The 9,838-nt window shown below is 36.8% G+C and overlaps 2 protein-coding genes and 1 long non-coding RNA gene across 3 annotated transcripts; 1 reads left to right on the top strand and 2 right to left on the bottom strand.

The window, feature by feature from the left end:
• Positions 1–460: 460 nt before the first annotated feature.
• Positions 461–2,827, bottom strand: LOC129285770 (universal stress protein PHOS32). Its single transcript, XM_054921643.1, has 5 exons — positions 2,434–2,827; positions 2,130–2,209; positions 1,362–1,480; positions 1,028–1,104; positions 461–898 (listed from the first exon to the last, which is right to left on the bottom strand). The coding sequence occupies exons 1-5, from the start codon at positions 2,666–2,668 to the stop codon at positions 873–875; spliced, it is 537 nt and encodes a 178-aa protein (XP_054777618.1). The 5' UTR covers positions 2,669–2,827; the 3' UTR covers positions 461–872.
• Positions 2,828–5,679: 2,852 nt separating this feature from the next.
• Positions 5,680–6,747, bottom strand: LOC129285771 (uncharacterized). The gene is made up of 2 exons (XR_008587296.1): positions 6,288–6,747; positions 5,680–6,023 (listed from the first exon to the last, which is right to left on the bottom strand). It is a non-coding gene; the product is annotated as an uncharacterized LOC129285771 (long non-coding RNA).
• LOC129285769 (phenylcoumaran benzylic ether reductase POP1-like) lies at positions 6,284–9,636 on the top strand. Its single transcript, XM_054921642.1, has 6 exons — positions 6,284–6,392; positions 8,082–8,274; positions 8,361–8,495; positions 8,613–8,850; positions 8,936–9,139; positions 9,222–9,636. The coding sequence occupies exons 1-6, from the start codon at positions 6,307–6,309 to the stop codon at positions 9,386–9,388; spliced, it is 1,023 nt and encodes a 340-aa protein (XP_054777617.1). The 5' UTR covers positions 6,284–6,306; the 3' UTR covers positions 9,389–9,636.
• Positions 9,637–9,838: the final 202 nt, after the last annotated feature.

Genomic DNA, 9,838 nt, shown 5'->3' with positions numbered 1-9,838 from the left:
CTCTCACTGTCACATGGTGAGCCACTGCCAACAAAAAAAAAAAAAAAACAGATTAAAAACACAAAAAGGGATAGAAATGCCAAAGAGATTCCCTTGCTTATAGAATGAAACAAGTGAAAACCCAATGGCTGAGATCTTTTTTTGTCTAAAAATCTTAAATCATGACCACAAAAACTTGCTGTCAGCTTGTTCAGATAGGAATAACCAATCTACCTGAAAGTAGCTAACCATTAACCTTGTTCAGCTCTAAATTCAATTCTAACAGAGGTCCTCCTCCTTCATTAAATAGCAAATGAAGCGACCATTCAAGTTTTCTTCCTTTTCATTTTTGGTACAGAAGCTCCCTTCTTTTATTAAACCTTTATTGGAAGCGGGCGGGACAATTCTACCCATCAAGCACACTCATGGGCTTGCCCATAACAGAAACTCCGGGTCTATAAAGCAAACTCTGGACACAAGGTACAAACAGACTTCCACCTTCACCTGATGTATTAGAGGCTCCTTTAACAATGTCGTCACACTTCTACCCAACCAAGTTTGTCACGCTAAGACAATACGAAGAAGGCCCAATAATGAAACAAGACTGGACTACAATAACCATGGGCCCAAATAGTCTATTGGGCTTTCTATAGTCCGTGTACAGATTATAGTTACTATTTCTAGAATATTCTTTGTATTCTTTGCTCTTGTATACACGTGTCTCTGTATTATGCATTCTACTAGGATTGTGTGCCCTTATGTGAAGCAATGAATTGCCTGGCGCACCACCATTACAATATTCATTTCTTAAGTCGCTAGTCTACAATGTTAGAAATACAATCAAACTACAGATACGAAGCACAAGCTTCATTATGTGAGGACCCATGCAGCCATTAGATGATTGACTCGTCTCCAGCATCTGCGACAAAAGCAATTAAATTAAAATAAATTCATTCAAATCTCATAAGAATTCAAGCGGAGAACATGGTCCAAAAAAAAAAAAAGGAATTCAAACGGAGGAGAAGAAGGACGGCAAAGGCACACGCACCTTTCCCAGGAACTACCACAATAGGAGCTACTTTACAATGGTGAAAGCAGTATTCGCCAACACTTCCTTGCAGTACACTGAATCATAAATTTGCATACATAAGAACTCCAGATCCAGAAATTCAAGATAAAAATATAAAGATTATATGAAGTGGGGGAGAACAGCACACCCACACATACGAGGTCACAAACGCTTAAAAAACCATATCTTGTGACTTGTTCCAAGCATCATCCAAAACATTCCATCCAGTTTCAAGATATATCTAATAGAAAGTTGTACTTATCTCAAGGTACACACGAGAGCGGAAGAGAGAGAAGGAAGTGAAAAGTGAAACCTTTGAATTAAGCTTCTGCCTCTGGTTCCCAGAACCACGGCCGCAGGCTTGATTCTCTCTGCTTCCTTGCAGATTGCTTTTCCAGGATCACCTTCCACAATCCGAGCCACTGTCTTCACCTGCTTCCGTCACCAACATCACTACATATCATCATCAATCACAGTACATTTTCTAACCGAGCTATTACTGTTCAGTATTTTGTAATTTCAAGAAATATCTTTGTATTTTTACCCGTGTTGAATAATGTATGCTAAGTAATTATCCATGAAAAATTATGAGTGTTAACATAACGAATGAGGGAAAAACTGAAAAAATAAGTCGTTTTTTTTTTAGACTTAAAAAAAAATTAAATTTTCTCAGGGAACAAGTGTGTGTATGCATGTAAAGCAAGTAAATAAACACTCCAACTGCTGAAAATAAGCTTCAAATCGAATTGCCAAATCCGAGGTTCAGCACTTAACAAGGAGTGGCATTTCTTATTCAAAATTAAGGCATCTAGCCAATACGTAAAAAGTCTCAATTTGAAATTTGAATCCGCACAATGGTAGTTCGGGTTCGCTATGTTGAAAATGGCATCAGTTCTTCACAACATTTTACCATGATCAATACAGGAAATTTTTAGACCATGGACCGCAAAAGAATTAGTCTATCAGCTAATTTTTCCCCTTTAATTTCAGTCCAGATACCCCAAGACTTTACCAGACATCTCAAGGACTCCTCAAAGCGCTCTCAAATTATAATGGAAAAAAGAAAAAGAAAGAAACTAACCATTGCGACTTTATAGGCCTCAACCGCTAATTGCTCCACGAGGCTCTGGGTGGTGTCGTAAACAATCTGGCTACTGACGTCTGAAAAATACCAAATGAATCTCATGATCAAATAAAAATTCTAGTAATGGGAGGGAGAAAGAAAGAAGAGTAATATCATATATTGTGCAGGTGAAATTTCAATTAAGGTGTCATGTTTAGTTAAGGAGTCACTAAAGAACATTAAAGTCGAGAGAGATGTTATGTTGAAATTGAAAACGAGATAAGTGAAAAATGGTGAAATTGGTGGAGAATCGGGAACAAACCGGAGACGGCGTGAATGAGATGGATTGTATCGGCGAGGCGGCAGAGGTGGATGAGAGCCCAATCAAAAGCGTGCTTGCTGTTAGGGCCGTGATCTATGGCTACCAGTAAGTCTCTTCCTCTTCTCCGTTCTCCTGTTTCCCTCTCAAGTTCGGTCGGAGACACCTTCGGAATCAGCGACGGAAGTATCACTTCCCTGTAACTGTACTCTACCACGTCTTCCATTACCGGCTCCATAATCTTCGATCTAGCCTTCTGTTTCCTCCTTTGCGGGTAATGGCAAGAATAGTCAACAGATGCTCTGTATCTAGTCTTATTTTCTACAATTTCGTGCCCAACTTGATCAACGTGTGTGAATGGCTCGGCTGGCTAGTGTTACTATCGTTTTTTGTTTTTTCGCCTTCTGTTGTTCGGACTTATCCACACTACAGGACTTAATTTCTGCAATTTCGTGATCAATTTGATCGCCGTGAAGCCTTTTTAGGCATCTCAATTCAATCTTTCTTTATAAAATTTTATGGCGCGTATCCGTTACGACTTTAAATATATTTAGGTACAGATATATTCCCTCATCGGAAGAGTTTAAGGAAGGGGTTTAGGTTCACCGTCCTCTGCTTCAATAACCAAATGATGAATTTGCTTGCCGCAAATAAAAATCAAATGTATAAAAAGATTAGTCAAATATGTGCGTGTGTTTTGTTTATATCTTATTCGATTTTAAATGTCGAGTCTAATTGTACATATGAAAATAGAAGGATTCAAATTTTCAAACAGTGTTTAAATTAGAATTGCCAATAGATAATTTTTTATTAATTTGATTTGCGAATTGAATTCTGATCAAAAGTGGAGTTATTTGATCTTAATTACATTCAAAATTTGCATCTCTGAAATGATTGACTTGATGAGTACTGTACTAATAATTTTCATTTCTGTCTCACGTTGCGATGTGAATATGTATTTGTGTGCGGGTGTTATCCTTGCACGAATACGCATACAATGGTCCGTTTTAATGAAATTTTGGATCCGAGGCCGAAGATGACCCCATTCAATTGAGCGTAATAAGAAAATAGGTGACAAACAGACTTGCATCTTCATATGATGTGTTCATTAGGTCATGGACACGTTTTCAGGCTTCTAGCACCTGTAACCAGTGACAGAGTCAGGACCTTAACTCAGGGAGTGCGATTTAATTTAAAAATATTAATATTATAAAAATAAACATTTAATAATTGATAAATAATTATATACATTACAATAATAGAGGTAAAAAATAATCACAAAAAAATTATTATTTTGTGATTTCATGTTTTAAAATTATATTGTTGAGCAAGAAATAAAAAGTAAATAATAAAAAAAATCATTGTGAAAAATTTGGATTTGATTTTGTAATTAAAAGGTAAATAATGATTTTTTTTATGAAGGTTATCTCATGTATAGTAAGAGTTTAATATTTTGTGTTAAAATTCATCATGCTTAAACTAAATTATTATGGGTTTGGAAAATTTGTAATTAATATATTTAAATCTTAATCAGATTTGAGCGATCTCAAATAATTGATTAAGGATGTAAGTGTAAAATATAAAAATATAAGGTGTGATTGTGTAAAATATTAAATTTCTCACCGTACACCTGTAACTTTGCCAAATTGAGGGGTGCAAACGTGGCTCCGCCACTGCCTGCAACAAAAGAAAATCAGAATTGTTCAAATTTGATAAAGGCGACAAGAATTCCATTGGGGAAGAAGGACGTAAGGGCACACAGCCACACTCCTTTTCGAGGAACTATCACGATGGGGGCTACTTTGCAGTGATGAAAGCATTACTCGCTTACACTTCCCTGCAGTACACCGAAGAAATTTATAGACTTATCAACACCAGAAATTCAAAACCAAAGTACAATAAGGGTTCCTCGAGTGGACCCACTTTGCAGTGCGTGACAATATTGAAAGGAAAACAGAATAATAACCTCACCTGAGAGAAAACAGTGAGGGGAACTACTGGCTATTGAAGGGAGGACAAAATCAAGGTCTCGAAAGAAGAAACTTAGAATAGAAGGAAAGGAATGGGGCACAAAACTACATAAGGATAATAGGGAAAGATATGATCAGAACCGTAGAAGGAGCTGACCTGAAACTATGGTGTAAATTGTGAGAGATTAAAACATTTCAGACATATTTTCTATTACTTAAACCTTTACATTTACATGCTTATTTATGAGTAGCTTAATTTTATCTATTTTGACAGAGGGCAAATGCTTAATAATCTCTCGAAGAACACGCTAGCAAAAGAGGCAGGGAGTGGAAAACTGAACTTTTGAATTAAGCTTCTGCCTCTGGTTCCTAGCACCACAGCCGCTGGCCCGATTCTCATTGCTTGCTTGCAGATTGCTTTCGCGGGATCGCCTTGTACAATCTGAGCCAGTGTCTTCACCTGCTTCCATGAGCATCAGTGACACACATGATCGTCAGAACGGGCACAAGAGTCATACAAAAATGTTCCACAAAATCATCCACACTACACCTGTTTCTTAATAGCGTGTTTGTAGACATAAAGCAAATAATTATTTGTGAACCATGCCAATGAACTCTTGGACATAGATGGTTTCTCGTTTCCAAAAGAAACACTCCTACTGTTGAAAAGAAGTTTCAAGTCCAACTGCCAGATCTGAGCATCAGTATTTAACAAAGAATGCAGTCATTTCGGTGTCTCCTAGCTGATAACACTGGCAACACAATTTGGGAGAACAATGATCCTTCCTTTGTGAAAAAGTATATCAGAGTTCATTATGCTTCACGCAAGCTCAAAAGGTTTTGACTTTTAAGTAGAGATTTAGGCAAAGCGTTGATTCTTTTTTTTTATATATATAAGAGGGAAATAAACAAACAAAAAGCCTAAGGAGGTCTAAACAAATCTCCACTAGCTAGTTCATCAGGGGAGAAAAAATAAAAGCCTGGAGCAGTATCCAACGCCCGCTTAGCCAGGAGATCAACTTCAGTATTCTGTTCACGAGGAACCTGACAAATGACAGCATCCCACTCTCGTGCAAGTATATTCCTTGCTTCCAAAATCTCGTTCCTATACGCATGCAGGTAAATATCTCCACCGTTTAAGAGAGCAACCACCTCACTACAGTCACTAAACACCATGCATTTCCTGATTCCAGTATTCCATGCAATGGGTTGATTCTTCTTGCTCAAGAAAGACAGTTATATTACATCAGGTTTGGGCCCTCATGTTGGCCCAAACAGGTTGGGCCTAATAAACAGGTTATTATTCAGATTCAAACATCTATCCAATACATAAGTTCACCATGTTAAAATGGCACAAGTTCTTCCCAACATCTTTCCTGTGATCTGATCTATACAGGAAATCTCAGGCTCAGGGAACACAAAGGGATTTGTCTTTTATCCCATTTTCTTTTCTTAATTACAGTGAAGACAGACTTTTCTAGACATCTCAAGGACTCCCTCCTCAAGTGCTCTCGAATGCACGTATAAAAAGAAGGAAAACAAGCCATTGCACTTTATAAGCCTCAACAGCTAATCGATCCATGAGGTTCTCGGTGACGTCGCAAACAATTTAGTTCTTCACGTCTGAAAAATAACAAAAGTTTCTTATGATCAAATGCGAATTCCAGTAATGGGTTTGTATTAAAATAAAAGATAAATCAATAAGAGAAATATCGCAAAATGTTCCCTAAAATATTGGCCAAATTTCAATTCACATTATTCTCTTACAAAATTTGTGGAACCTGATTCTTCCGTCATATATTCTTTTAAAATCTAATTATTTATGTTTTGAATGAAAATGAGACGGGTGAAAGATGATGAAATTAGGTCAAGAATGAAGGAACTAACCAGAGACAGCGTGAATGAGATGGATTGTATACGCGAGGCGAAAGAGGTGGACGAGAGCCCAATCGAAGGCGTTCTTGCTGTTGGAACCGCGGTCTATGGCTACCGGTATGTCTCTTCCTCTTCTTTGTTGTCCTGTTTCGCTCTCAAGCTCTGGCGGAGATACCTTCGGAATCAGAGATGGAAATATCACTTCTCTCTAACTGTACTCCTCCACATCTTCCATTACCGTCTCCATTATCAACTATTTAACTTTTCTTTGCTTCGATTGTTTTGTTTAGGTCTTCCGAATTAGATTGAGAATTTTGAAGAGATCTTGTGATCAATTCCACGCCATCAAGACTTTTCACCATTTCACAATTTCTTTTTTAAAATTCTCACTAATTAACCAGGATTTCAGTTTTCTTCAACAAATTTGCAATCGAGTTAAAGAAAGGATTTAGGGTCTTCGGCTTCAATCACCAAAAGAGTAATTGAAATGCTATGCTACTTATAGTCTTTTTATTTTAATCAGTACTGAGAAAAACTAATGGTAGGTAACTAAAATTAAATTTCATGCTGATAAGCTATACTGTTTGCATAATGCATGCAAAATTATGAATAAAAGTAAAATTGCGCTTGTCGATTCTTATGAAAAATTGAGTAAAAGAAGGAGCTAGACTGGGGGCTAATTTTATTAATGATGAAACTTACAAATTATTCATACATTTTTTAATTACAAGTTTGATTTTTTGTTATCCAAAAGCCAGTTTATTAAAAGTTTGATAAAAATTAATTCAATAAAAATCAGTTGATATAATAAAATTCGTATTTAAATATATAGTTTTTAAAGTTAGTTTATTAAAATGAAAATTTTTCAGATTTATTCCTTATAGTTAATTCTCTAACTAACATTTCCATTTCTTTTCTTCTTTTTATCGGAAAAAGAGTCCATTTATTAATAATAAAAAATTTAAAACACAATAATAGTTGAAGTTATAAAAACACAGGAAAAAACCTATATATATGTATAAGTGGGACAGTATTTAGGATACGAAAGTTCTTTTGGAAAATCTTTTTATCCTTTCATAATTTACCGAAACAACGTTTAGGATATAAAATATGAGAAAGTATTTTTGGGATATTGGACGTGGAAACCCAAACATATCCTAATAATAGAGACCCAGTTAGATATAAGTGTAAAGTAAATTGATTATTATTTTTTTGTTTTTGTTTTTGTTTTTAAGTGAAGCGTTGAAATGGAATCTAGACACGGTGAAATAAAAGACTGACTCTATGATGTTTAGCGCTTCTATTGGTGTGTGTTTGTGCTTTATGGCTTCGCGATGATTCTCTTGAGATATATACAGTATCTAAAAAATAAAAAGAAGCTAAACACTGATCATATACATGACACCACATAGCATAACAGAGGCTCTTGTAACGAGATATGATCGCTATCCAATTATTGTTTTTCAATTATTGAAAAAAAAAAGCGAAAGCCATCGCGGGCTGTCACAGAAGTAACCATGCTTAATTATGGGCAGCCTCATGGAGTAATACTAACCGCTCTTTAATCGTAATATAGCTCTCGCGCTATGGTGAGAGCGCCTCACCATAATTTGTCTACTTTATGAATGATAGGATAGGATGTGCCATAACTTTAATACTTTATGAATAGTAACAAGCGTAAAGGCGGTCTAATTGTATTATATATACACACGAATATCAAGCCAGAGATGCACGTTCATAGCTTCACAAGTCACTAATACAGCGTTTCCTGATATATCATCTACTCACAAATTATCTTCTTGTCAGAAATTTACCAATGGCCGCAGCTACCAAGATTCTCTTCATCGGAGGCACCGGATACATCGGAAAGTTCCTAGTCGAAGCAAGTGCTGTCGCCGGCCACCCAACCTTCGCTCTAGTCCGACACTCTACTCTCTCCAACCCTTCAAAATTACCCATCATAGAAAGATTCAAGGCCTTGGGTGTCAATCTTGTTCCCGTACGTCTTTATTAAATTCTTAACCATGTAACAGACGTTAGTTCTCCCTCTAATTACTGTTCATTTCGTTGTCTGGTTGTACGCAGGGAGATCTGTTTGATCATGAAAGTTTAGTCAAGGCCATCAAACAAGTGGATGTGGTGGTGTGTACGGTAGGTTTCAAGCTGTTAGCTGATCAAGACAAGATCATTTCTGCCATGAAAGAAGCAGGAAATGTTAAGGTATGTTATGTGCAAAGCATTTTGTTCGTAACATGATTGATGACAACTCTGATGAAATATGGTTCTATCTATGTACGTTTTGTGTTGATTATTATACGTACGTGCGTTCGTGTACAGAGATTCGTTCCTTCAGAATTTGGGAATGATGTGGATCGAGTGAATACAGTGGATCCTGCAAAAACTGTGTTCGCTACAAAGGCAAAAATTCGCAGGGCCATCGAAGCTGAAGGGATACCCTACACCTACGTCTGTAACTTCTTCTTTTCTGGTTATTTCCTTCCGAGCTTGTGCCAGTCCGGTGCCACTGTACCCCCAAGAGATAAAGTCGTGATCTTGGGGGATGGAGATCCCAAAGGTAACGTGTCTGTTGCATGATTCATTCGGTACTATACATAGTATGTATTTTGCATATCAAGAGCCATGTGGGTGTGTGAACACAGCTGTTTTCAACAAGGAGGAAGATATTGCGATTTATACCATAAAAGCCGTGGATGATCCAAGAACCTTGAACAAAACTCTCTACGTGAAACCGGAGGCTAACATTTACTCGTTTAATGAGCTTGTATCTCTGTGGGAGAAGAAGATTGGCAAGTCTCTTGAAAGAGTCTACGTTCCTGAGGACCAACTCTTGAAGCTGATCCAAGGTACGTAATGGGTAACTGAAAAAAGTTAATATGTGAATTAAAAATTGAAAGAAAATGACAGAAAGTGATGTTATATTTGCAGAATCGTCATATCCGGAGGTAGTGTTACTGTCAATAGGACACTCGTGCTTTGTGAAGGGAGATCAAACAAGGTTTGACATAGAGCCATCTTTTGGAGTGGAGGCTTCTCAGCTCTATCCTGACGTCAAGTTCACCACTGTGGATGAATTCCTTCAACATTTTGTTTGACATTGCAGCCTTTCAATTTGCTTCTGATCTCGTTAATCATCTGTCAAACTTTTGTCAGTCTCAATCTCATACACACAAAGATATTGCCGTACGTGCGCGAGCGCGTGTGAGATATATGTATGATACATCTTTGCGTGTCTCTGTCTGTGCGTGTTATGCTTTGCAATTGCTTGCTTAAGATTATTTAACATAAAATTATATGATGATGAGGACGGGGCATTCACAAGTTGTATATGGTCCGGTATGTATACAGCCTGTCTATTTTTTTTTTTTTTTACTTTTTGGAATAGTAAAAGAAGCTTCATTCAAAAGAATGGCAACATACACAAACGAAGGAAACAACCAACAACACAGAACCAAAAACAAAGGGAGAATGTTAAGTAAGGAACTTGTGAGATAACATTAATGCCAAACTAAAAATTTTAATACTAAAATATGGTAAAAGAAGTA

The sequence above is a fragment of the Prosopis cineraria genome, unplaced genomic scaffold (genome assembly GCF_029017545.1).
Source record: "Prosopis cineraria cultivar Desert tree isolate PC_DT_omini unplaced genomic scaffold, ASM2901754v1 PC11, whole genome shotgun sequence".
NCBI lineage: Eukaryota > Viridiplantae > Streptophyta > Magnoliopsida > Fabales > Fabaceae > Prosopis > Prosopis cineraria.
The sequence above is the reverse complement of the archived record's forward strand: the minus strand, read 5'-3'. Positions and strand labels throughout refer to the sequence as shown.

Bases quoted from the DNA above. Each gene is read 5' to 3' on its own strand.
- LOC129285770 (XM_054921643.1), bottom strand. From the start codon at position 2,668: ATGGAGCCGGTAATGGAAGACGTGGTAGAGTACAGTTACAGGGAAGTG. The intron at 1,481-2,129 runs GTTAGTTTCTTT...TGACGGAAGCAG, and splicing joins AGGCCTATAAAGTCGCAATG to GTGAAGACAGTGGCTCGGAT. The intron at 1,105-1,361 runs GTTTCACTTTTC...TTTATGATTCAG, and splicing joins GGCAGAAGCTTAATTCAAAG to TGTACTGCAAGGAAGTGTTG.
- LOC129285769 (XM_054921642.1), top strand. From the start codon at position 6,307: ATGGATTGTATACGCGAGGCGAAAGAGGTGGACGAGAGCCCAATCGAA. The intron at 6,393-8,081 runs GTATGTCTCTTC...TCTTCTTGTCAG, and splicing joins ACCGCGGTCTATGGCTACCG to AAATTTACCAATGGCCGCAG. The intron at 9,140-9,221 runs GTACGTAATGGG...TTATATTTGCAG, and splicing joins ACTCTTGAAGCTGATCCAAG to AATCGTCATATCCGGAGGTA.